Raw genomic sequence first — 27,956 nt, 5'->3', positions numbered from 1 at the left:
ACTAGGAAACCAATGAACAATCAGAGCAGGCATAAGCAATTTTTTCCATTCAGTACAGTTCTTAACAAGGCTCTTCAATAAATTCAGTAAAATGTTTATTGACATGTTCAGACCTCTCCAAAACCAAAACACATCCCAAAACATATGGCTGCAATATGTAAGGCAGAAGTAAGCAACACATTGCACAGCACTGCTTCCAAGACACAAACACAATGAAATCTCAGGAGGTCTAACATTCACTGGGAAACAATATTCATAGCACAGTGAATATTGAGTGTGCCCACAAGAAATATCAAATGCCTGCGCTGGAAGTACTTTAGTATATGCAGCATGGCCCAGCAAAGCTGCCTTTGTCCAGAGTTGCTGCATCAGGGGGTAACAACCTGGTAACCTATAACTTTACCTGCCTCTCAGGATCTTTCTTCTTTCTTTGGATTTGGACTCTTTCACTGATGTCAGCATTACCTGTATAAAAGCACACTTTACTACTAACCTGGCTTTAGCAGTCCTCACTCCTTAGCATCCTCATCATACTTCACTTACAATACTGCGACAAGGGAACCTAACTCCTGGTTTATAGCTTCATGTCACCTCCCCAACATGCATTAAAACACAGTGATGTGGCTGCAATACCTGTACAGCAAATGGCCAGCTCACTGGGAGAAGTCATTTCTTGAGTTATGTGCATCCTGCAAAGAACTAGAGAGAAACTGAGTAAAAAACATTAAAGGTGTCTTTAAAATGTGGAAAAGACCAGGGCTGGTGTAACTGATGCCAAGCAGGGTATCAAAATGGACAAAGGAAGTGGCAGGAAAAGCATAGATGATGACAGAGCAGAGCCAGACTACAGCTAAGCTCAGTACACAAACAAATTGACTGGAGCAGAGGTTCTGATGCTTGTTTGCTAGATGGAGACCACACAGTCACTATTTAAATACAAGCCTCAGCGGTCACTTTAAATGCCCTGCTACAATAACAAGTGTAAAAACAAAGATGGAGGTTTAGTCCACGACTGTCACCTTGTGACTATAATATCTGACATTTACAGAAGTTTTTTATAGAGCAATTGGAATACAACTGCTCACAATTAAAATAAATCACAAAATAAGCAAACCGATGGCTGGGTGTCACACCATAACACATTTTTTTCCAATTGTTTGGTCATTTTCCCAAATCTTTTCCAAACCCTTCCAGTTTTTGGACGGCTCTCCTGAGCAGTTGGTTATTTTAATAACAATGTACTGGTGACAAGTACAGAGATTATGTCACCTCCCCACTCCCACTCAGTATTTCTATGTGCATGTGCTTTGCAAAGACTGCAGTAGCCTTTTTAGCATCAACAACATACCGTGAGCTCATGCTCAGCTGATAATGAAATCCTCCTTCCCCTCCAAGTCTGTGAGTCACTGACTAGCAAGATAAAATCTCCTATCTAGTTTGGTTTCCAATTAATGGTCTGTATAATATTCACAATGCTGGCAATGTGCTTTGTAAAAAATTCAGCACCAAATTTTGCGTGGAGCAGAAATAATGAGATCTGCTCTTGTGCATCTGCCTGCCTGTGCTGTGTCTGGAGGGGTGGAGGCACAGAGTTTCTGTCAACTAGGTTGCCCTTCCCTGCCCACCTGAGCACTTTAACAAAACAGGCTGGGGTAATACTGTAAGGCCTCTATCCCTCTGCCAAACCTGGAGTGAGACAGAAGTTTCATAAGTAAAAGGAGAAAGGAAAAGGCAAAGCAGATAGGAACACAGCCATACATACTATGTTTTCCCAAGAGATTAGATTAAATATCTGAGATGTTCTTCTGCTAAAAATTAGAAAAAGCTCTTGGATACTTTTCCTCTCTCTGGCTGAGCAGGATGGACTCCATGAGTGAGCGTATAAATATATATATGTATATAGGGTTGATCCTTCCAGCAGCTGGGCTCTACTCAGTGAAAATGGGACTATGATTGCTGCTGGCTTATTGGAGGGTGCTGCTGGGGGATTTCCCTGCTGCCATTGCCTCTCTGTGCTCCTCTGTGGGTGTGTGGATGAGCTTTTATCAGTTAACTAAATACCCTAGTCCTGGTGCCTCTGAAGCTTGCCACCAGCCTGGCCTCCACCTCCCGCAGTGAGTTGAGGTGATGGTACCACACATCACCCTGAGGCTTTCTTATACCAAAGAAGACAATCTCTGTCATTCAACCCCTGGCTTGACTCAACCACCCACCTGTGTTCAGCCACATCTCCTGTAGCTCTTTTATCTATCCCCCATATTATTCTCCTCAGGCAGAAGCATTTAACAGTATCCTGATGCTGCATGTTCATTGCTGCTGGAGGGGTTTCATCTCCAGCACAACAAACCTCACTGTTCTGTAATATATCTTCTGAGGAAAAGCACATTGAAACTGCACTTCTTACAATAGGAGGAAGTCTCACAGGGATTAAGCAAAGCTCTTCCACGGTTCATAGGCACCTGAGGTTCCAAATCAGTGCAGTTCAAGATTGACACTACCCACCTTCTCTACGTACTGCATGATGTGCAGAGGGAACCTGTCCTATGAAAACCCAGTGGAGCACAGATAATGACAGTGCCAAGAGCTGCACTTCTGTACCAATTACGTCTGAAGGAGCTCAACTTCAAAACCGAGTGGGGCAGACTGAGCCCCACTCAAATATATATATATTTTAATTTGGTTTACTTAATAGCTCTCTGCCATTAAGTCTGCTCAAAAACTGACTGTAACCCAGATTATGCATTCTCCAGAAACACAGCATACAGTGGGAAGCTTGTGTTTCTTCTTTGCGAGGTTGTGGGAACATGACTGCTATGTGAACATCACACCAGTAGGAGTGCGATGATGCTGTTCTTGCCATTGCAACAAAGCTGGAAGCATCTATCCCTGCAAAATCAAGCATTAAACATGGAAGCTGGCTGCCTTGCCTGTGGCAGGGGTTTGGAGCTCCATGATCCTTGAGCTCCCTTCCAACCCCGGCCATTCTGTGATTCTCTGAAAATCCTGAACCCAGAGAAGACCGACTTCAGGCACCAGGATGCACAGGAGGCCATGCAACTGGAAAGCACATTTGCTGGAAAGGACGTGGGCTTCCTGGTGGACTCTTAAGTTGAGCATGAGCCAGCAGCATGCTCTTACTACAAAGCTTAGCAGTATTCTCAGCTGTATTAAGCAATGGGAAGGTGGAATCGCCGATTTGTCTCCGTGAGATGGTTCCCAGAGAAGCAGCACAGAACCCAAGCGCCAGGCCTGAGCTGTTATCTCTCAGTCAACGCAAAGCAAGGCGATAAGCCCCACACCAACCACCGCCAACGGCCTCCACAAAGCTCCGAGCCTGCTTCCACCGCAGCTGTCAATCACGGCCGGGCACGCGCGCGGCAGCTTCTCTTTGTCTCCCTCCCTTCTCCTGTCTCCGCCCGCGTCACCGGCTCCGCAGTCACGTGCCGGGGGCGGCGGCGGCATGGCGGCGCCCTATCGCGCTTCGCGGAGCCGTCGCAGAGCGGTGACGCGGCGGCGGGGCGCGGGGAGGATGGGGCTCTGAGGGCGGCCACCGCGCCGGACACCCCGCGCCGCGCCGAGCGGGAGCAGCGGGTGCCGCGCCGGGGCTGCGGGCCGTCAAGGGCCCCGCCGCCGTCTTGAGAGTCGGAGGAGGCGGTAAGGAGCGCGCGGAGCGCGCGGGCAGCGGGGCGGGTGGCCCCGGTCTCCGGCACCCTCCGGGAGGGCCCGGCCTGGCTCGGGGCTCCCGCGGCCCCTCACGGTCTCCGGGCCTGGCCGGGCCGCTCCCGCAGCCTTTCCTGCAGCCTTTCCCGTGCCGGGATCCGGCGGGCCGCGCCTGTACTGGTTCTCCGGCGGGGCCCCGGCCGGTGGGGGCCCACCCGTGCTCGGCGCCCCTTTGTGCCCGCCGTCCTTGGCAAGCGGCGGCGAGCCCCTCGGCCCGCTCCCTCTCTGAGGCGGCTGCCTGGGGTCGCGCTGCCGGTTCGGGCACTTGAGCCCGGCTGAAAAACTGGGGTTCTGGTGCTGCTTCGCTGGTGGTCTGGGCGAGGAAGGCTTTGGCCGTGCAGCCTGGCACCCTTCAGTGGGCGTGCGGCGGGAGCCTGCGGCCTCCTCAGCTGCTGTGTGCTCGGCGGCGGTGGCCGCTCGCGGTCATAAGGGTAGTAGGGCAGGAAAATCATTTTCTGACAGTGACTGAATTACTGAAAAAAATAAGACAGTCTTCAATGAAGCATACTTAGTGGTAAGAATGAGATTCAACACTGCACGGAAAGGCTGAAGATGCCTCCCCCCACTCCTTTTTTTTTTCCCCGTTTGTTTTTGGTAGTTTCATTTAACTTGCCTTTTAGGCTATGTTTGTCTTTTCATTTGTGTTATTTGTAGTGGTTGGTTTTCCAACTTGTTTTTTATCACTTATTCGGGGTTTACTCTAAGTCTCTCTGATAAGTATGTCCCAAAAACACATCAAGGATCTACAGCATACCATCTCAGACGTAAGCACAAGTTTTGTCTTTCTGAATTAGGCTTCAGGTTGATGACTGTTGTTTGCTTGTTTGTTAGTTTTTCTGAAAGGAAGGCGCAGAGAAATCAAAAACAGGTTTTTTGAATGCCTTGTTCAGATCTTAAGTACACTACCAAAGGCAAAGCATCTAATAGCAATAAAATGAAAATTTGGAGAGAAACTTCGTAATGTTTCCAACTTCTGGTATGTGTTTGCTGTCAGTGGCACCTTTTAGACACCGTTATGTGCTTTAATATGATCTTTCTTTTTTTCCTCCAAAGGTAGTGAAAAAGAATATCAAGATGAGTAAAAAGCCTCCAAATCGTCCTGGAATCACATTTGAGATTGGTGCTCGTTTGGAGGCACTGGACTATTTACAAAAATGGTATGGAAGACCCTGTGTAGTGTTTGCCAGCAAAAAAAATTATTCTGTGTGTATTGTATGGTTTGATGCTCAACTGAAAGTATAGTATATCTACTAATTGTCTGTTTTATGTAAGAACTTCATAACTTTATGGATGCTTTTTTAAAAAGACTTTCAAGGTGTAAGTAAATACTCTCTCTTCAGAAATCAAACAGCACTTTTCTGTGGGATCTGTGATTTTAGTTGCTTGTGAAACCATAGTAATTGAAAAACTTTTCTAGAGTACATCAGTGTGATGTGCAAGATAACCAGATGTGTTAATGTGGCAGACTTCTGTGACTGAAGACTAATTTTGTTTTTAGTTTGAAAGTATGCGAGTAGGTTTTTCTATTCTACTGTTATACCTCCTAGGATTGTAAAACTAGTTTAAGAAAGGAAAACATCCTTAATCAGAGTACATGGAGCAGGTAAGGTATGTTTGCATCAAACAGCTGGAGGAGCAGAGTGCTTAGAACTGTGACTACCACCAGGTGTTCTGTAATAGCTGTTAGTATAAAATGGGAACCTGTTGGGCACAAGGATGCTGCTACACTGCATATATGTTGTGAAAAGAGTTCTTTGAAAGATAAATTCTTAGTCAAAATTTAATTAATGCGAGTAGTTTCATGGCATATGCTGACCATGATGTTTCAGTTTGGAGAAGGTCTGGTTAGTAGCTGGGGCATCTATCCAGAAGCTTTTTCTTAGCTGCCAAGCATGACTGGTTAACTGGTTAGTACTAGGGAAGCGTAAAGGCCTGTACCTACTGCTCTGATGGGTTTTTGGAGAACGGAGCATCCTAATGTTCATGTAAATATTTGATCCTGTTAACTCCAAATTATGTGATGAGAAGACTATTATTTCCATGATTACTCCGTGTCTGTATAAAAAAGCTTAACTTTTTTTTCATTTAAGGCTTTAAATACAGCCAAACAATTTGTCTTAATAAAGACTCTCTGAAGGAAAAATAGGCTTTAAAAAACAGTTCTTATTTGTTGCTGTAGAAAGATTTCCAAATTACTCATTTTTTAACTGAATGCCCAGCAGCAACTGTAGCTGAGTGCTTGGTATTTTCAGGCAGAATAGGGTTTATTCTAAATTTTCTAGGAACTGATTCACCATCTGGACTATTGGATAGAATAGGTCAAGTTTTACGTGTGTGAACAGTGATGCCATATATAGGAATAGGAAGTTAATATTCAAATTTTGCATTTGTGTCGGATACTGGGAACAAGGCTCTTTTTCAAACAAAATAATATTCATGCACATAACCAAAAAGCTTTTTAGGTAAGAGCTACTGTTATGTTCTTAGGATAACAGTCTCTTAGCTGTGTAACTGTTGCATAAGGTGGTGGTGGATGCTTTTTAAATCCTTGCTATATATGTACACTATAGGCATTCCCCTCATATGCCTGCAGAAATAGAACATATCTCAAAAAAAAAAAAAAAAAAAAAAAAAGTTGCTTAGCATATATGGAATCTGTTTTTTTAGTAAAGCTAAAAATGAAGAGCAGTATTACTACAAGAACCAGAGTGAAGAAAAGCATTTGCTCAAAAATAACATTGTTATCATTATAATGTAAAAGGGGGTTTGCTTTTGTTTTTTAAGAAAGTCTCCTGTTATATAGAGATCCAATGCTCACAAAACAATAAATTTTAAATGATAATCTTTTCTTGATTAAAGAAGAGCATAATTATTAAAATTCTGCATGAATTTTGCGTTTGGAGATGTTTCTACAGCATGTAAATTTTCAGCAGTTGCTGAAATTTACCTAATGGAAATTGATACATTGTTTGAATTTCTTAAATTTTGGAGATATTGTGGGTCTTCACTGTTAATTGCTTTTAAAAATAAGTTTTTTGCAGACAGTGTTTGGGTTATGATGTTTGTTGTGTGTGAGAACTGAGCAGTGGAAAGCACAGACAAACTCATCAGTAAAGGCAGGCTGTCAGTGAGACTGTTTATTTTTCATGTTGTTTTGCTTTATTTTGGAGGTGATCCCAGTTGCTTCATTATGAACTGAAAAACATTGAGTTACAGGGGAGATGACCTGAGACAATGAATTTGTTTCACTTGTTAAATTTTAACTTGCAGAGGTGAATTCATTATGAAATGCAGCTCTAAACAAAGTCCACGTGATCATCTGTCAGCAAGTAGTGAAGGAGGTGGGATTGACTGATAATAGAAAATTAGTCAGTAGTCAGGGACCTGGAGCATGAGACCCATGAGGGTGAGGTGAGTAAACTAGGTTTGTTCAGCTTGTAGGATAGAAGACTTCAGGAGACCAACCAGCGATGCCAATGATGAAGATTAGACAAGCTCTAGTGTGTAGTGGGAGGATAGAGACGACAGTAGAATCTGAAAGAAGGGTTTCAGGCTGGGTAGGTACAAGGAGAATGGTTTTCCTCATGAGGACAGGCAGTGGAGCAGGCTGCCCAAAGAGGTTTGTGGCGTCTCCAAGGCTGGAGCTTCTAAGACTGGACTGGATAAAGCTTTAGGCAACCTGCTGTGATTCTGCCAGTGACCCTGCCTTGAGTGAGTGGAAGCTTTCTGAGGTTTCTTATAATTTTATAAACACTGATACCTGATATCTTACAATCTCATAAACAGTGATACATGTGGGCAGCTACTTATACCTCTCACTGACAAAACAAATGAAACAGTGATAGAACTGTGTATTGTAACTATGTGCCCATTTGTAAGAATGGTTCTTAGGCTGATAGCTCCCATGAAGTGGTACACAGTCTGTGTAAAGTTAATATATTTAATAGTAGGTATTTTTTCTTCCGTTTTCTTGTGACTTCAGCTCACTATTGATTGTCCCATAAGTTGCAGGTATTGCCTTCAAGACAGTTATTTTTCTGAGACGTAATGTTTGTTAATTGTGTGTGGAAAAATCTAAGCTGTGAATTATATACCATTGGAAATACAGGCATATGGCTCTTAAAGCTCTGGAATGGAAGAAGTCATTCAAATAAGTTAATTGTCAGAATAATAGCACTTTGAGTTGGCATGTTTTGTTTTACTTATTTTTTTCTAGTGCCATAAAATCATAAATTCTTTTGAGTTGGAAAGGACCATTAAAGGTCATGTGGTCCAACTCCTCTCAGTGAAGAAGGATGTCTTACAGCAGTAGTTCTTAATGAAGTATTGCTTAAAGCCTAGTCCAGTCTGACCTTGAATGTCACTAAGGGTGGGGCGTCCACCGCCTCTCAGGACAACCAGTTCCTTACCACCCTTAGTGTTAACAAGTTTTTCCTTATGTCCAATCAAGCTTGGTGTCATCCACAGACTTGCTGAGGTGAGCTCAACTGCGCTGTCGATGTTGCTGATGAAGATATTAAAGAGCATCAGTCTGAGTACTGACCCCTGAAGGGCACCACTTGTCACTGTTCTTCACCTGGACATCAAGCCATTGACCCCTGGGTACCAATCTTGTAACCAGTTCCTTGTCCTTTGAACAGTCCACCCATCAAATCCATATATTTCCAATTTAAGGAAAGGATGTTTTAGGGGAGGGGTCCATGTAAAAAGGCCTTTCCGAAGTCTGGATAGATGATATCAGTGGCTCTTCCTTGTCCATTGATGCAGTTACACCATCATGAGAAGAGACAAGTTTCATCAGGTGTGATCTGTCCTTGTTGAAACCATGCTGATTATCCCGTTTACTTTCCTCTCTTCCATATGTGTTTCTGTAACTTCCAGTAGGATCTACTACATGATGTTCTCTAGCACTGAGGTGAGGCTGATGGGCTGGTAGTTTTGAGATATCCTTTCTACCCTTCTTAAAAATGGGTGTGACACTGTCTTTCTTCAGTCACCAGGGACTTGACCTGATTGTTGTGACTTTTTAAATATCATAGAGAGTGGGATGCATCTCATCAGGACCAGTAGGCTTATGGGTGTTCAGATTCTTCAGGTGGTCACTAACCTGATCTTTGCTTACAGCAAGAGGAGCAATGCTACCCCAGTTCCCCTGAATGGGGAAGGATGTGTGAAGGAAGAACGTGTGAAGGGAAGGTTCTTCCTTGTAATGCTTTGGGTAAAGTTAGTTTTTAGACCTCGCTTTAGATTTCAGTTGACTGGATTACCTGATAGTTGGTTATTTGAAGGAGCACAAGACTATTGCCAAAACGTAGGGTAGAAGGTAGGGAGGTAGGAATAGGTTTTGCAGACTATTTAAATACAGGAAGACTATTTGCTGATAGGTCGGAATGGAGCACACTTACTGTTTTATCCTCTATGAGGCAGAAGGAAACATTTTTTTAATACATTATTGTGAAAACAGGAAGTATGTGTCTATTTCATGTCTTTCTTAGCTGCAAACTGGGAAATTGCATAGTGTTTTTGCACACATATTTACAGTTTGAAATCTCTATTTTCCCACCTCACATGGTAATTTACTGGCTGTTGTGACTTTTGAAGGGACAAATGTAAGGCAATATGAAAATGAAGAACATTGCAGTTGTGGCTATTTATTGGTTGACTGGAAAAAAAAAAAAATATTTTCTGGAAATGAGAACTGGAAATTTTCACATTATTTTTTCCTATTTGAGTGTTGGAGCAATTTTGTTTCATGATGTAAGTTTTGTAAGCCATACACATTTTGCAGGTTCACTGTAATGTTGCAGAACTCCTAAAAGTTGGTATCTCTGGAACTTGAGAACAGAGAACGTGGAATATTTAAGCTATCAACTATCAGTAGTTCCCCTATTCTCTCAAAAAACAACAACTGGACAAGACTTCTTTTGTGATAATTCAATACAGTTTCATGTATGCTTGCACACTAGTGAAAATAAAAGCAGCCAACAAGTGTTGCAGGTTATTATTCCTTGCCACAGGAAAAACACTTTCCTTATTGAACTGGAGTGTGGCTTTTTTTTTTTCCTGCACAAGTTCCTCAATATTTTAGAGGATAATTTACTGTTCGTTTGCACAGATGGCTTCTGTGCAACATTTCCAATAGCAAATTCTGCAATGTGTGCTCTTGTCTTTTCCACTGTGGGATTGGTGCTGTGAAATGTTGCTGTTTATGCACAATTGTTTATACAGTTGTGGCACATTATGTGGCTAATTTTAAAGGATATTGAGGGCAACATCTTGTTGCTAAATCCATACAATGTTATCTTTGGTTTGCCTAATGATAGTGGCATGAAGCTTGATTGGTAGGGAGATCTCTGAAAACATGCATCCCTGAGGTCTGGACTTCAGTGCAGGTTTTGGCTTTATTGAGCTTGTCATCACTGTCTTAACACACATTGAAGAAGCAGAGATTACTGGAATAAAGACACTGTGATGTTGTTGTTGTAGGTTTTAGCTGTCTGAAAGCAGTATCATGGGCTTTGTTAGCACTACCTGTATTCCTCAAAGGAAAATGAACTTTGAGTTGGATTTACCCTAGTGAGACTTCATGTTTTGCATCCTTAATTTTATTAATTACTTCTAGCTTTGCTCTCTTTTTATTTTTATTCTCCAAATATGTTAGTCTCGAATCTTGACTAGCTGAATTCTACTTAAAACTATCTTCACTTCGTACGCTTGCCTCAAGCTATCTCTTGTATTTCATTTCTTACTCTGTTTTCTTTTTCCAGGATTGTACAATCTTCTCATTTTTCTTTTCTGTTTTACTTCAAAGTACAGTTCTCAAAATGGTGATTGTGCTGCTGATGAGCAGTTAAACCTACTTTAGCAAGAGAAATGCTGTAGGACAGTGTCATAACAACTAAAATATTACTGTGGAAATGCCTAGAAAAATAATTCAATTTTCATAAAGCAGCCATAGTTTTGTATCACCTTCTTTCTCATATTTCGTTAAACAGTTTTTTGATGTCATGAGAGAATACCTTTGCTTTTGTTTTTCATTTCACTACTGCAGCTTCAGTGCTTCTCATTTTTGTGCTTCAGCTCTCATTTTTGATTGCTTCGAAGTCCTTCTTCAGGGTTTTTCCTTCCTTCGATCTGTTAAGTACTTGTATAGTCTTTTGCTTCTGTTTGGAACTCTTTCAGGTAATGTTGCTACCCATATGTTTCCTGTAATAACTATAAATTTACTAAAAAAAAAAAAAAAAAAAAAAAAAAAAAGGAGCAAGGCTTTTTTCAGTGGTGTTCAGCCAAGACAAGAATCAGTGGGCACAAAAGGAAGTTATAGCTGACCATAAGGAAGCACTTCTATGCTGTGCAGGCGTTTGAACTATGCTACAGGTTGCCCAGAGGCTATAAAGTCTGTTTGGAGAACTCCAAAAGCTGCCTGGATGTGGTTCTTGGCACCCTGCTCTGCATATCCCTGCTTGAGCAGGGGATGGACCCACATGTCCCTGCTGCTTTTTGCTGCTTTTTCCTTTGCTACTCTTCCTGCTTATTCTGACACATCCTGACTAGTTACTTGTCAAAGGACTTTGGGAAGCAAAGAAAGTAATGGAATGGAATTAGGGTGGAAGTCTGTAGACTTGAGTAGAAATGATGGTCAGAGACAGGGAAAACGAATTCTTGTCTGCCTTTATGTTCTTAAAACTCTCTTTTTCAGAGTTAAACCAGTATATTTACCAAGGTGAGATTTCTTAAACCAAAATGACATGATTTTATGACCTATGAATTTTGCTTTCTGTCTTGGTAGAACATATTAGTTTCACTCTTCTTTTTTTACTGTTATCAACCTATTTTAGAAGTGAAAGGAGGCTGATCATATTGCTCCTCTGGAAAAGTTCAGTGGAATTCTTATCAATGAAAACATTTTTTAGTAGGGTGGAAAACTCATCTGGAGTGTGGGGTTGAAATGTTGGCTTGTGAAGTTGAATGGAACTAAGTTAGGAACTTATGGAATTGGCTATGAAGATGCTTTACATTTCTGAAATACATGGATGATTGAAATGAAATAAGACAGTTGATTCTTCACATGTTCTGGTGCAAGAATGAGATGTGGCTGAAGTTGATGCAGTAATAACCTAGAAAATCAAAGAGAATTTTTCTGTCCCTGGTTCTGAAAAGTTTAGACATTGGGAAGCTGCTGTATGTGGGGAAGCAACTGAGGAAGTAAGTCTGGAGAAATTATCAGGGTGAAGGAACAAGTTGGGTTTGATGTTTTTTTATTTTAATGCCCTTTGCCTTATAGTTGCCAGAAAATTTAATATATTCAATTGGAACATAGTGTTAAAGATTTTTTTCATCATCCTCAGTATTTTAAGAGAAAATGTACGATAACTGTGTTTTTCATTTTAAATGTTGAATGCATTTCTGACTATTCAGGTGTGCATTAGGACTGAAAATTGATTGCTCAGACTCTGCACTTTTATTATTCCTCAGCAGGGACATTTTGTTTGAGGAACAGGTTATCTCTTAACAAAAGTGGAAGACAGCTGTCTTTTTGTGGTGACCTTTCTTTTAATGCATTTTTTATTACCTTTAGGCCATCCATATTTTCCTCTGTTCTTCTATTATGTTAGCTGTTTGGACGTGAGAAATTGTTTCTAGTTCAGTTGTGTTACCCAGATCATAAACTCTGGAGAAAATATGATATTCTAATTCAGAGATTCAGAATTTGTTTCAGTATTCTTGTTACATGTAGGAAGAACTGATTTCTGCTTCATTCCAATTTTCTCTGCATTTCATATAGTAGAAGGGTATCTAATGAGTTTTGTTTGGGAAAGTGTGTTTGTGACTTGCTGCCCTGCTTCAATTTTGTGCAATACATCACTTTGTTAAAGCAGAGAGATTCAGTAGTTATTGCTGAAGTTAAAGAAATTTGCCATTTTTTCCTTAAAACGTTACCAAATTTTTATGGTTCCTGAAATACAAATTTGTCAGAATCTGTTGCATCTGCCACAGCCAAATGATGCCTAGGACTCAGTGTGGTTGTCCTGATTAGTCCTGCAGATTGCATACTACTGCGTTTGCTGTGAGGAAAACCCATAGATTAAGTGGCAGACATATTTCAGTGCATGCGTGCTTACAAAATGGTGATTGTCAAAAAAAAGGTCTCTGTGAATCAAATTTAATGTCAGTGAAATCCACAAATTAAAAAGTGACTTAGACTAAGAGTGTTCTGTTGACCTCTGGATTTGATTAGTTGCTCAGATTTGTCTGCAATGCATGAAATGGCTTAATGAAGTATTTCATTTACTAAAAGTAATGGATGTCTTTTATGTTCTACTTATTTTATGTTCTACTTATCCTCATATGACAAAAATTGTTACAGGCTTTTGCTTCAAATAAGCACAGGTTTTAAAGCTGTTAGAACACAAACTTCTAATGCCCATTTCAGGCAGCTTTAGTCTGGCAGTTTCAGACTTGCATCCTTTGATAAAGCTGATGGCATCACTGATGTGTATAGATCACTCTTAAACTAATAGTAGGATAACATGTAGCATGTAGCATCTTGATTTTTTTTTTTTTTTTTTTAGACTTGGAGATTTCTCAATACAAAATGTTAGTGTAACTTGTTAGTATAAATTTTCCAGTAGTCATGTAAGTGCTGTTATATGCAAAACAAACCCAGAGCACCAAAACTCTTGAATATCAGTTTGCGTTTATTGTTCAAGGTATCCATCTCGTATTGAGAAGATAGATTATGAGGAGGGGAAGATGCTGGTCCATTTTGAACGTTGGAGTCATCGCTATGATGAGTGGATTTACTGGGACAGCAACAGGTTGCGACCCTTGGAGCGACCAGCATTAAGGAAAGAAGGGCTGAAAGACGATGAAGAATTTGTTGTAAGTGGCATGTCGTGGGTTTTGGTTATCACTGCTTTTGGAAAACTGTCCTACTTGGTTTCCTGCATCAAATCTCCCTAGTATGTAATGTTTAAGTCTTTGTAGGAAAAAGTTTAAGTGCTTAAAATATTAATAACTTTTTTTTTAATAGGATTTTAAGCCTGGTGAAGAAGTCCTAGCTCGTTGGACAGATTGTCGATATTACCCCGCAAAGATTGAAGCAATTAATAAGGAGGGTATGTATTCATGTATGGTTCATCAGTAAGGACTTTGTGCTTATACTAAGCTATTGCTGTAGTCAACTTAGAACAACAACAAAAAAACCCAAGATCCACAAAACAAAAACCCATACAAACAAACACATACATATAAAGTTTTCCTTATTGCCTCAATGTGTTGAAAATGTTTATTCTGTCAAATAGTAAGGGTCTTTTATCTGTCTGAAATTAGAGTACTGAAATTTATCCTCAAGGATAAAACGCTGAATGTTTGCTCAGCAATGGAAGGATATTGCTTGTACAGTTAGAAATATAGTGCTCTTATTGTTGACTGGGCTACCACCACTGGTTTTAAGTTCTCTTAGTTGTTTCAGGAAGTGATCTTTTAAAAATACAAATGATTGAAGAAAAAATAATGAAAGCACAAAAGTAAAAGAGCAGTGTAATTTAGCACCTCTTAAAGGAGCAGTATTTCTACTGAGCTCAAGTAGAATAAAAAAAGAAAACAAATACCTTCCTGTATTTTAAAGCAAATAGGAATTTGATTGTGAACTGTTTCCTTATTGTGTTAGTCTAAATACCTGTATTACTTTCAGTGAATTATGAATGAAAGTGTAGTGACATACAAATGTGGTTCAAACTATCAAAGTGGACAAAGATTGACAAATATAAAAGCAAGGTCTTATTAGGATTTTCTTTTACATAAAAGTTTTTGATTCTGCTTGTAGATAACATCTTTTTACTTCGTTCATATTGCCTACAAAATATTTTGATAAAACTTTCATTATAAGGAGTTTGTTTCTTAACTACCTTGTAGTAATTACATAAATCTTATTCTAGGAACATTCACAGTACAGTTCTATGATGGTGTCATTCGATGTCTTAAGAGAATGCATATCAAATCTATGCCTGAGGATGCAAAAGGGCAGGTAATAATATTAGATATCTTTTATGTTTCATATTGATTATTTTTTTTTTGTCTTGGATTAGTAGAAATGTTATCTAGGACAACTAGTTCTAGATTGCAGTCTTTATTCTAGGACTTGCACTGCCTTGCTTCACTAGTTTTATGGATGATACTTCAGTTTGTGTTGCTCAAGTAGTCCTGCCTTTATTTGAAATGCCTAGCTGCTGTATACTCCATTGCTGGCTTATCTGTTCCAGAGTTTTGTCTAATAGACTTGATAGAAGCAGAAATATCCAGAGACTTTTTCCTTTGTCTTGTGGCCCTTCAGGAAAAACCTATAGCTTGTTGGTAGTTTGTGCTGGTGATTTTCCATTTATTTATTTTTACCCTCTTGTTTGCTGCACTGGTAGATTTTTTGCCACAGTACGTTCTTATTAACAGCATTGTTCAGTGGGGTTTTCTCCCCTCTGTCAGAACTTACGGAGACAGATAAATATTTATCTCTGAACAGTTCTATTTCACTGATGAAATAGAGGTGCTGAGTAGAAGTGGAGGAAGGCTGTGAAGTAGAGGATATGTTTTAATCAGTAGGCATATCTTTACTGGCAAAAGAAAAGCAACACTTAACACTGTTGCATGCTTTCAGTGGAAATGCTATTGTGTTTGTCTTGCATGGTAACTGTAATTAGTGAAGAAATCACTGAAATAATTTGAGACTAGGATGCACAAGAAGTTTAAAAAATTATTCCTATTTGTTCCCAATGTCTCCAGAATATTTTAACTTAATGAACAAAATTCATTATTTCATAATTTCTGTTGTCTGTCTGTATTTTGTTCATGTGATAAAGCAGATGGACTGGCCTGAGAACATTTCTGTGTTTCTGGCCTCTGTGTTGCAGTTGGTTGTATATTTGCATTGATCATCTGCAGAAAGAACATCAAACTGTTGTGCAGGCAACACCCACAGTATTTAAACTACCTTTCCATAAGGATTAAACTTAAGTCATAGTTGCACTACTAGTGTTTTCTCGCTGTGGTGTTACAGTAACTCTGTTGACCCCCTTGAGTAATAATCAGAACAATATTTTCAGTTTAACGTTCAGGTAGGAAGTTGGAATATTTCCTTTTCCTTCATAAAAAGGCAAACTTGGGTAGTGTGGTTGTAACTAAACTAAAATACTCCTGAGACAACGTCATCAAGTCCTTTACTCTGTCTGACACTTCATCCTGGGAGCTCAGAGTTAACTACTTTGAGCCAAGACATATGTGTCAGTTTCATCTCAGTGGCTGAATACAGGTAGGTTCAATTAAGATTTAAATGGGCTAAATTTACACTTGAGATGAATTTAAAGTTTTTAAGGCTGTCTTGCAGAAAAAACACAAAGAAAAAAGCACAAGCAAGCTTTCTACAACGCTGATTGATCCTAGTCTCGGTGTTTTGTTCTGTAAAACTATAGGAAGGTACGAAGCTGTAGCTTTCAAAGGCAAAATTAATGTTTTTATGTTCAGTGCATCTTTATGCTATGGCAAAAATGTTCCTTTTAAAGTACTTCCATAGTTTTTTAAGAAGGTAAATGTAATCTAAGATTTTGTTTCCGAGTCAGTTATTTGAAATGGAGTTCTAACAAGGCCTGGAACTCACATGAATGTTTCTGATTTTTTCCATTGCTTACTCTGAGGTACCATTTACTGGAAATAAGTTTTAAAAAAAAAAAAAAAAAAAAAAAAAGATATTTAAAAAGATCGCAGTAAAATAATGTGATTTGGTAGGTCCAGCACTTATGCTATGGCTTTTTTTGTGTTTTTTTTTTTCCCAAAGAAAAATTTTGCTTCAATAGATGAGTGTATGTTTAAAATACTACTTTGAGATCTTGCATGTGAGCAAATTGGACACATGCAAGATTTTTTTTTTTAATGGTTGTACTGAGACCATACAGAATTTAAATTGGACAGAGAAAAAATAGGGACTAGTTAATTCCTTGCAAAGCAATAAAGGCCTTTTTTTTTTTTTTTTTTTTTTTTTTTTTGTAACCTAGCTCTTAAATAGTTTGATTCGTTATCCAGCTAAAAGAAGTGTGTGACAAAATTTATCTGATCAGAACAGGAGCAGTGATTGTCCTCTCCAGAGGCAAATGCTTATTTGAATACATGTATTTTTTTTTCAGTAACTTTAAGGCTGTTGGCAATAACAGCAGTGGACTACTTCCAAAAGCAAGTAAAATAGCCATATTTGAGTCCAGTATGTTTGTAAGAGATTTCAAACACTGATGCTTGACTACCATTTCTGAGTTTGTGTTCGTACAAGACTTAGCTGTGAGGGTGGAAATACGATTCTAAGAAGAGTGCATAATACTTGTGTAGCTCAATGCAATGGGACGATGAATGAGGTTCCTCTGCAGAGCAACTCAGATTTATTGAAATCAACCAGAAATGCGGGGAAAGTAGTAAAGAAAGAAAATAAAGATGGGGATATTTAGACTACCCTTTTGAGAGCACATGTGAAGTATTCAGATAACTTACTTTTTCTGTTTCATGTTTTTTTGTTTTATCTTTGATGTAATCAGGCGCGCGAGAGGGAGCAGATAGCGCCGGAGCTGAGATTAGTGACGGAAGTCGAACCAAAAGAAGTGAGTTTTGAGGAGGGTTTTGAAGGAGAGGGAGGGGACTTGGCACGCAGGAAGAGGAAGCTGAGGAAAAAGCGTGGATTTACACTTGGCACACAGGAAAAAAGAAGATGGCAGGAGACAATGTGAGCGGAGATGTAGGTGGGACAGACTGTTTAGTATTTGAAAGGTGAGGGTAAGGAGTCCAGTCTTGCCTTGGAATCAGCCAGCCAATAGGTTGATGGTGTTTTATGTATGTGTATGTATGAACGTGTGGGAATTTGGAATTGTGATGTGTCAGGGGAGAGAAAACAGCTGAATCTGTAGGGCTGTGGAGAAGCATAGAGATTCTGGTTGTAGGTAGGTGAAGGAAGAATGATGTGTATGAATTGTTCTTGGCACAAGGGTCGGGTTTTAGGAATAATCCTTTTCTTGTATTCCTGCTTCTGTGGGCTTAAAGGTTATGCAAGGGAGTACTTCAAAATGTATTTTAACTAATTGGTGTGCAAGGCTGTTGGGTAATTTCTACTAACATATTTATTGATTGTACAATTTCCTGTGCTTTGATTTAGTGGATCTAATTGGTGAAACATCATTTTTTTTCTCAGTAGTGATTAAATACTGTTTTGTCTTCTAAATACAGCTTCCCATTACTTCTGCCAATCTCTCAGCTTATTTGAAAGATTAATCTTGAAATGGAAGGCAACGTAGCTTCTTAAAACAGTAAATGAATGAGAAATACTGTTGTGAGTGGTACCCTGTGGGGAAACGGAAAATTGACTGCATGTGAAATTGGTGCAGTTACAAAACCTTAGCCATTAAAGTGACGAAGTCAGAACACTAGGGATAAGAAAACTTATCTTAAAAGGAGTGCTTTCTTTCTTCATTTTTAGTGTATTTATATCTGGATTCTTGATTTATGCATACAGAATGCACCAGTAAAAAGTCCTGCTGTTAAGATTTACTGGCTAGTTTATCTGATATCTGTGATATGTAATGTTCTACTTTTGTGATTGGTAGAGTAGGTACTTTCCAGCAGCCCAGAGGCAGATTTCAGAATTCATCCTGCTATAGATTCCCACCACGATTAATCTCTCTGCTTTGGCTTCTGAAAGTTTAACCTTTGTCTGCTTTGTAGTTATGTGGTCTGCCACTCTTTGTAAGCTCTGTGCTTTAAAGAAAATAACAAAAAAATGAAATAAACAAAAATCCTTTGTGTTGCACTAGAACAGCTACTGTTAAAACTTGTTGTTTAGTACAGTGTCATCCTGGAAGCTTGGAATCTTCTTTGGGAAATTTCTGATTTCAGGGTGCTTCAGCTTGACTGGAAATGAAAAGGCTGTTTAGAAGCTGTTTTAGTGCAGGCTGTGCTTTCTTTGCTTCCCACTTGCTTCATAAGATCAAAGCTCCAGCTGTTTTACTGATCCTCTTCATCCCTTGGCCAGAATGTAGGACTATCCTCAGGTCTCGTAACTCCTCACCAGGACAAATAGCTCATTTATTTTTGGTTTGTTTTTTTTTTTGTCCTGTTGGATTGACAAGTCTCTGAGTGGACTTGCGCTAATGTGCGTGCTCTTTTTGACTGGCCAAAAAAAAAACCTGCTGTATGTGTTTTTGTTGCTCTGGCTGCCATGTCACCACATGGCTGTGGTAGCTGCTTCTTGTGCAAGCATTGCCAAAGCACTTCCAAACTTTTCTGCTGCGAGCTAGACTTGAGTGTTTGCATTGATGGTTGGGATGCAAAACACTATTTGAGTGGCATCAAGCTGCTGATATTTGAGTGCATAGCTTGACACAGCATACATAACGTGCAGAGCAGTGGTTTAAACATACTTAGCTATGGAGAAGGAAAAACATAGCACAGTTAATACTTTTTGTGTTATGCTCTCGTACATCAAAGTAGACAAAAATCTCAATAAAAAATTTTGGGATTTAATTTGTGATGAATGGGGAAAAAAGTTGTGTTTAAACAACTTACGATTTATAAAAGTAAAGGCATTTTAGGTACCACACGTTAACAAGGAAATACTCAGGCTAAAATACAGTTTGTTTACAGTTTAAAAAAAAAAAAAAAGTTTTGCTATTTGTAAAACACTTGGGAAATTTTTTTATGTTAGCTAGTGCAAATCTGAAAATGCTTTTGTAGCCACACAGTGAATTATTACTGCTCAAAATGCATTCAGGTGCATGATTCTTAAGGGTGGAGGGGGAACATTGCTACTGAGTTTTGTATCCCCTGCTATTTATCTACAAAAAATTCTTTACCTTAATAATGGAATATTTGGGGAAAAACAAAACAAAACAGAAAACTTAAGAAGGATAAACACAAATTTTTCAGATCTGATTCCCTGACACTCAGGGGACATAAGGCAGGAATGTAATCACTTTGAACCAATGGAAAGTGCTTTGCTCTGCCTTGCAGTTCTCTCTATGGACTGTAAGATGACTTTACTTCATCTGCATGCTGAAAAGTATATGAATTTGAACTGTAGATTCTGCTGTTCACTCACTGGATGTTTTTGCGTGATCAAATATGACATTATCTAAAACAGTATGTTTCATTACCTTTAAACATGGGTCCTAATGTTCAGCTGTGATATAGAGCACTTCACTGAAATTATTGAATGAGACTTATGGACTGTAAACAGTGCTCTGTGTTACTCTAGAAACTCAGGTACAATTAGAAAAGATTTTTTTGCTTTACCAATTTAATGTGGGAGGAACTCTGTCCAGTCATGCAGCTGGCTGGACTCTGTTTTGACTTGATTTTGGTTTTGAGTAACGGGTACATTTGAGCAACTGCAGAATTGGTGTATTTCATACCCAGAGGGATAAGAGAAAGGTCAGTGTTCTACATTGCTGAAGCTCTGATACACAAAATAGGTAGCAGAGAATGCCTACAGCCAATATTCTATATTAAATGTTTTTTTTTTTTTTTTTGAAGGTGTTTTGCTTTTTACATTTGTGGTGTACTGAAAATATTTCAGATTTATTAAGGCAAGTTGGGAAACTCTTTACCACTCTCGGAATATTAGCCATAAAAGTATATTCATATGTTGATGAATCCTTCAAAATGAAGCTTCATTGGGTTTATAAGTACTTTCTAAGTAGCAGATGCTTTTTAATACTTACTTACCATATTTTCCTTTTTGGAGGATTGGATAGCTTTGGTCAAAGCTGCTGCTGCTGCAGCAGCCAAGAACAAAGCAGGAACTAAACCTAGAACCAGCGCAAACAGCAATAAGGATAAGGAGGAGAGAAAATGGCTGAAAGTTCCTTCAAAAAAGGAAGAAACATCAACCTCTACAATCATGCAGGAGGTCCAAAAAAAGGAAGAGGAGCCTACATCTAGTGACACATTTGGTAAAAACAGATTATTTAAAAGTTGATTTATTTTTGTTGAGTTAGAATTCACATAGTTAATTTTGCAATTGATTACTAGGATTTCCAGAGAAGTATATTTCATTTGCTAACGTTTATCAGCTGGGAAACATCTCCTAGCAGTAGATACTTAGTTGTATAAGAACTTACTACTTATGCTGTAACGAGAATGTAGTGTGAGTTCTTAAATGGCTTCACTGTGTACTCTGGTTCTTGTTCCTGAATCTGCTGTCACTTGTGAGATAATCAACAGTATTGTGTATTAAGGAGAAAAATATTTCCAATCTGAAAGCTATATTCTTATTTTGGAATAGTTGAAACAATTTCTGGGTTGATGCAAATATGTTCTAGTATTTTTTGACAACTGCGTTTCTCATACCTACGCTGGAAGGGGGTAGATTCAGACTAGATATCAGGAAGAAATTATTTATTGTGAGAGTGGTGAGACACTGGAACAGGTTCCCCAGTGTGGCTGTGGATGCCCCCTACCTGGAAGTGTTCAAGGCCAGGTTGTTTGAGCAACCTGATCTAGAGGGAGGTGTTCTTGTCTATAGCAGGGGGGTTGGAACTAGATGACTTTCAAGGTCCCTTCCAGCCCAGATCATTTTATGATAACAACGAATAAAAATTACAAATTCTGAGTCATCTAATAAGTTAATATATAATACTAAATCTTTAGATTGTCTCAATTTCATTTTTAATATCTGTAAAGATTTTTTTAACTCTGATATGCAAATATCAGTTTTGAAATATTACAGTATTTTATTTTGTTATATGTTTATGAAATGTGAGTTTGAGATTTTTCTTTCTGTTTGAAGTAGGATTTCCTATAGTGGATGTTCCAAAGATGGCCTTTGTGCAGGCAGAGAGCACGTTATCACACAAGAGGAAAAGTAATCTAGGCAACTCATTTCAGGCAAAGAGAGCTCGCCTTAACAAGATCACTGGTAAAATTTCTTTGTTGGTTGTTCTGTTGTTCTTATGCTTATGTACATTATTCTAAAGAAGATGCACAAAATTACTTTCATCTGGCAGGTGTTCTTTACAGTCTCTTGTTTGGAGTTTTAAAGGAATATATACTAAAAAATATATGTGTTTAGCTTGATCACGGATTGGAGTCAAATTGTTATTATTATTGATAGTTCTTACTAAAAGTTGAAAAATGTATTTTGTTATAAAATTCAAGAGAAATTAACTTAAACATGGAAAAAAAGTACTAAATTATGTACCTCTTTCTCTAAACCTTCTGATGAGCAAAGTGTGTTTTCAGTATTGATCCTGTTACTACTTAGGATAAAGTAGTATCTTTGTGGGAAAGTAGAACATTCACAAACAAAGTGAAAAAATATTGTGAAGCTCTCTTTAATAGAGAGCCCTTGGGGCAGATAGCAAGATCAAAATGCATTCCACTCCTTGTTCTAGCGAATAGTGTGAAATCTGATAACTGTATTAGGCTACAGTAGTATTTTTTTCTAGTAGTTCAGGCAAATTATTTATATGAAAAGAGTCCTACTTGGAGAAATAAGGCAAAAATATACTGATTTATTAAACTGAGTTATTTTTCAGATTTCTTTTGGTTCATGGGCTTTTCACAGGTCGGTTGCTGAGGACAGTCAGTTTTCTTATGAGTGTGGTTCTGCTTCAGTATAAAGCACTGAATAAGTGTCTCAGTATTATGTATCATGTGAAGAATGTGATCTTTCTTGGAAGGCCTCCTATTTACTGCTGAATTTTGTTAATGGATGCTTGATTGATCAGCCTCATTTCTACTCTCATGACTATACTGTGTGTATACTTGTGTACACTGAGTGAAGTCCCAGTGTAATTTCTGCCCTGAGCAATAAAAGGCTGGGCTATCAGGGCTTTGTAGATCTGTATCGATAATATGAATTGCTTCTTGATAGCCTTTGAAATGTTACTGGCAGGAGATGGCAAAGCACGCTGAAAAACCAGTATCTCTGGAAATGATATTTTTCAGTGTCAGTGGATTTTTCTTTCTGAGGGAACGTTATGAGAAAAATGGAACTGGAATGGATTCCTGCAGACTGAACTAAATAACTAAAATGCATGATGTTGCTGACAGTGACTTTATTACTGTTCTAAAAACCAGCTTCTGTTTGTCTCCAAGAAATCTTGCTCTCTTAGTTGAAGATGTTGCTGTTCAGTGAAAGTGAATTAATTCTTTAATTACAAGATGAAATTGTCATGCTTTGTAGTTACTCTTTGTAACAGTTGTCTAATTAGCACTTCTGCAGCTCACAATTGTTTTTTATATTGCTGCATACAACAGAGCATTTTGAATGTGTAACTGGTGATCAAATGTTCTTTTCCCTACATGCTTCTTTCTTTTGCCTGTATATTGTCATTTGCCTGCCTTTAGTTTCTGATTTGAAGGAGGGTGGAGGGTTATACTTCTGTGTATCCATAAAAATGGCTACAAAAGAATCATAAAACAATGTAGCTGTTAGGAAAACTTTGATTTATGCAGTGGCTTATGACTGCATTGATGAAATAGAGTGAGTGATTTGGTTGTAGACAGCTGTTTGAAGGGAACTCTTCTGAACTGAAATTCTGTAATCAGTGTTTGTTGCAGAAAGTTCTCTTGCCTGCCACTAGGGCTGCATCTGGTGTTCTTTGTTCACCATTTAACAAGACAAAGTTGCTCTCTACACTTTCTCTTCCACTGCTGGGGGAAGTTACATTTCCTAGAAATGAAGAATATGTTCTGCTAAGCACGTATTAGTGTTCTTTTTCTGTTTTTTTTTTTTTTTTTCTTCTGTTGGATTGCTTGCTTCCATGTATCCTGCTACCTAGAAGTTGATACCTAGAAGAGCATCAGCAGTAAATCTGTAGAGCAGAACTCTCCAATTTCACTATGCCAACCTGTACTTCATTTGTTGTATGCACTGTCACTGATCAGAGAAGTTGAATCTGTAGTTTTCTTGCTCTTGAAGTTGGTGGAGTTATCTTTGTAAAGGCATGGTGATTGGTTAGAAAGATGCCTAATGGTGTTGGGAAGAATGAAGTAAGAAAGGTTATTTACTCATAGCACAAGTCTGACAGTTTAAGTTAGTTCCATGGCTTTACTTGCTGGGTACTGAGCATCTGGCTAGAAATAAAAAGTGAACTCAGATGTTAGGGTTTTTGGTTTTTTGTTTTTTGTTTTTTTTTTTTTTTACAAATAATTTTCATTGAAATTCAGATCACTGTTCATTATTTTAAATTCTATTCCACTTTTGAAGATTGTTTCGTGCTTTGTGTTCTAGGTCAACAGTTATCAATTTGATGAACACTTTTAATTCTGTAATTTGGCTTAAATAAGGTTTATTGAAGTTCATGAAATTTAATTTTTTATGAAGACTAATACAGAATTAAAATCACACTTACTGGTATTCGAAGCATATCTTAATCAAATAGAAATCCCAAAAGTGCCTAGTATTCATATGGAACACAGGAAAAAAACAAAAAAAACAAAACACCTCACATGACCAGAGAAACTACTGAGCATTTCGTGTTTCAGTGCCCTAATGTTTCCTGAGAGCCCTGGCTTCACAAATATATAATTTCTTGGCCACTGTATGTTGTCAATTATTTTTGAGCATATCTGTTTGGTTGTATTTTTTTTTTTTTTTCATGGAGTGCAATAGGAATTTTCTCTGGATCTTTCAGCTCAAGTATGAGAACTTAAACTTTCCAATCACAATATTGATGATGATGCTAGGGATTATAATAACAAATTCTATTTAATTGTGGGTTGGGTTTTTTCTTTTTTTTTTTTTTTTTTTTTTTTTTAGGTTTTATCATTTCTACTTTATCATAGAATCACTAAGGTTGGAAAAGACCTACAAGATCATCCAGTCCAAAGTGTCTTAAGTCCAGTCTTATGACATACCTGGGTTCTTCTTATATTTACATAATTGAAGTTACCTCATAAAGAAGAACAGCTGCTACTGCTGTATTCTAAATCACCAATCAGATATATTTCTAAGAATTTTTCTCACATATGTTACCTTCACTTCTACAGTTTTTGTTCTGTGAATGGAGTATCGTAGTCTGACTTATTTGTTTCCATTATGGTCATTTGAGAACTCTGCAGCTGAGAATTCATTTTGAAACTGAATCTCTTCTATTTTATCTTAAAAAGGTTCTTATGCATTTATTAGAGTTAAGAAGATGTAATAAAATTTTGATGAAATTCTTAAGTATTGATAAGGAGAGAGATAGAGGAGAATCATAAATTATTTTTATGATTAAATTTTTATGGTTTTTATAATTTATGCTTTAAGTCACATAGGTTTGGTTTTTAAGTCTGAGCACTTGGGCTTTAAAGGGATGGTGAGGCGTTATTTTACAATTGATTGCTTGCTTCTCAGCTTGTTAATGAAAGTGCCAGAGAATTATCTCTTGAAAAGATCAACGCTGTGGGAGTGTCCCTTTGCTGTTTTCTTCTAATTGAAAGTGTTTAGCTTTGTCTTGAACTGTTTCAAGAGAATTATGTTGTTGATACAAGCAGAATATGATTCTTGACTCATAATTTTGCTGTTTTCCACAAACTGTTACTGTAAGGTTCTAACTAAAATCTCTGCAATCTTTCTCCTAAGGTTTATTGGCATCCAAAGCTGTTGTTGCAGATGGTGCTGAAAAAAAGGAAGGCAACAAAGAAACAGCTCCAGTCCTGGAGCAGGTATGAAATGGTAGAGTTTGATTCTTTTGCAAGGTTCCCACTGAAGTGTGCCATGGAGATATGGTACCTACAACATAAAATGTGCCCCTTCAGATATAATAGGGAACTGAAAACTTACCTTATGTTTACATGTCTGGCAGAGCCAGAAGTATGGAATTCAGTTGTCTCAAAATGCAGCGTTACCTTGAATTCTAGTAATGACATTTTTGTTGCGGAAAAATGAAAGAAAGAAATGAAGTCTCCATGCAGGAAATGCTAGGAGACTAGCACCCCAAGGTCCAGTTTTCAACTGGAACCATGTCTGGCTTAGGAGAAGGCCCTTACACGAACTTAATTTGTGTTTGAAGCAGGGTTTTTGACATCAAGTAGAACTTCTTATATGAGAAGTTGATTTTGTATTGTAGGAATTTGATGTTGTAGGCTTGTATGTGTTTTATGAACTGCTCAATGAGCCATACATTTTGCAAGGGTGTGTATTTTAATAAATACAAAAAAGAAACTTTTAAATAATATTAAGGGTCTGATTTTGAAGCCTGCATAGTTGCAGGATCTGAAAGCTGCCTTTTTATCTTTGGCTTTTTCCATTCTGCTCAGGCATTGCTTGACTCTAAGTTGTGTGTTATCTTGCGTATTAAAAGGGCTGAATGCCTAAACATGGTAAAACAAGCTAAGGATGAATGGTAGTATTGATTCAGGAGATCTTTGCTTCCCAGTCATTTAAATCAGAGCCTTAATGTAGTTTTAATACAACTTTTTTGTATTCATTTTCATTCTTTACAAGGACTATTTGAGTAAAATAGCTTTGCTGCCCGCACTTCCTGAAAGAGCACTTCTGTTCTTTAAGCTCTGGCACATTCTGATTAGTCCCTGGCCAAACCTTTACATGATATTTTGGTTGTACTGGTTCCTTAGAGCTGATACATAATTGCAATGCTATGTTTTGTGGTTTTTTTCCATTGATACTGCTTTGGATGCGAGTTCTGGCAATGGCACATGATTTTCTGTTTTTAATGCTGTCGCTGTAATGGCTGTATAAGCTACTACAGTGCCAATGCATTGATTGATATTTTGCATAAAGGTTTACAGTGTATTGACCTGACATTCCATTTCTCAAATTTTTGCATATTAAAATGCTATGATTTTTTTTTTTTGCTACTGTGTGTGATATTTTCAATGTGCAAAAAACTGTGAAATGGCTTACAGCATGTGGTTTTCGGAAGAAGCATTACAATGTAAATCTTACCATGCAGAAATCCCACCGTATGAGTGGGACTTTGTGGTTTACATAGACTGTGTATGCAACAGTATAAACTACAATGCATATTTACAAAAAAAAAATTTCTTTGACATGGTAACACGACTGTTTTTATTTCACTGATTAGATAAAAGGAAAAAAAGATGTCTCTTTCATTGTTTACATGCAAATGGTCTGAAAAAATTCTTTTTGGGGAAATACTGTTTGAACTCTTTAAAAGAGGCATCGAAAATCCCAAATTCTCATTGTTCCTTCCCTTCTAACTAAAAACAGAAACCTGACAAGCTTTTAAATGATCGAAGGGAGGGAAATTGGAGCTTAAAGCTTTTTTTGCTAAGATCCTGCCCAAATTCAAATTAAAATGGCCAATTTATAAACCTCCCCAAAAGGTTTTTGGATGGCAAAGCTGACACTCCTTAATTAGAGGTGTGTTTTCTGCTACTGCTATAAAACTGAATGGATCAAATATCTTGTAGGTTTTTTTAATACTGTAACACAGATCATGGTAGAAGTATTCAGGCTGATAGCTGGAATCTTACTTTGTTGAAAGTATATTTTATTTATATTTATATATATATTTTTAGTTTACAGTTGTCTTAAGCCCAAAACCTCAGACAATTAGTTGCAGATACAGTAGTTTATTTAACTGTATTAGGGTGACATGTTATATTTCCTTTTGACCAAGACATGCTTAGATGAATAACATTAATTCATTAAGATTTTTAATGTTAATTTGTCCTGTTAAGAGGTTAAGCACCTTATCAAAATATTAATTTAATTTTTTTAATCTTGTTTAAATAACTTTGTAATTTGAAAATAATGGATGCTGTAGTAATGTCTTTCACATCTGTGAAGATGAACAATAAAATTGTTTATTTACAAGTTATGACTCTAATTAATTTCTGGTAATACCTCTCATAACCAGCATAGGTATACTCTTCAGCTCATGCAATTTTTTATTTAAATGAATAAACAGCACTTAATACATGTGTATTATGGTATTATTCAAGATAGAACTGTTATCTTCTGTGTGGGATGCTTTGCACTGGATCTTTACATGGTAATTCCAGCAAGTTATTCATGTAGCATGCAGGGGTGCCCTTTTACATGCATAGAATGTGCACATACATTTATTGCCGCTGGAATTCTCTGTGTTCCAGTGGAAAATAAGATTGTTATTTATTTAAAAAAAAAAAAAAAATCAACCTCCAAGTCCTTAAATATTCAGGAGTCTGACATCTCTTTTTTAGCTTGGATAAAATGATGCAAAAGTTCTAGAAGTATATACTTATGCTTTTACTAGATG

At 37.9% G+C, this 27,956-nt stretch overlaps 1 protein-coding gene across 8 annotated transcripts in view; it reads left to right on the top strand.

Annotated features, from left to right (window-relative positions):
* Positions 1–3,499: 3,499 nt before the first annotated feature.
* The window catches only part of PHF20L1 (PHD finger protein 20 like 1), a 49,724-nt gene continuing 25,267 nt past the window's right edge, over positions 3,500–27,956 (top strand). Inside the window, exons 1-9 of one of the 8 annotated variants that reach the window (XM_048939104.1) lie at positions 3,503–3,654; positions 4,774–4,877; positions 13,431–13,602; positions 13,754–13,838; positions 14,661–14,749; positions 17,292–17,354; positions 20,486–20,693; positions 21,530–21,658; positions 25,313–25,395. In XM_048939104.1, coding sequence (XP_048795061.1) covers positions 4,795–4,877; positions 13,431–13,602; positions 13,754–13,838; positions 14,661–14,749; positions 17,292–17,354; positions 20,486–20,693; positions 21,530–21,658; positions 25,313–25,395 — 912 coding nt within the window. In that variant the 5' untranslated portion in view covers positions 3,503–3,654; positions 4,774–4,794. Of the gene's footprint in view, positions 3,655–4,773; positions 4,878–13,430; positions 13,603–13,753; positions 13,839–14,660; positions 14,750–17,291; positions 17,355–20,485; positions 20,694–21,529; positions 21,659–25,312; positions 25,402–27,956 lie in introns of those variants that run through there. The other 7 variants (XM_048939105.1, XM_048939107.1, XM_048939109.1 and 4 more) reach the window with 7 other exon arrangements.

The sequence above is a fragment of the Lagopus muta genome, chromosome 3 (assembly GCF_023343835.1).
Source record: "Lagopus muta isolate bLagMut1 chromosome 3, bLagMut1 primary, whole genome shotgun sequence".
NCBI classification, from domain to species: domain Eukaryota; kingdom Metazoa; phylum Chordata; class Aves; order Galliformes; family Phasianidae; genus Lagopus; species Lagopus muta.
Note: the sequence above shows the minus strand (reverse complement) of the source record. Positions and strands in the feature narration are given on the sequence as shown.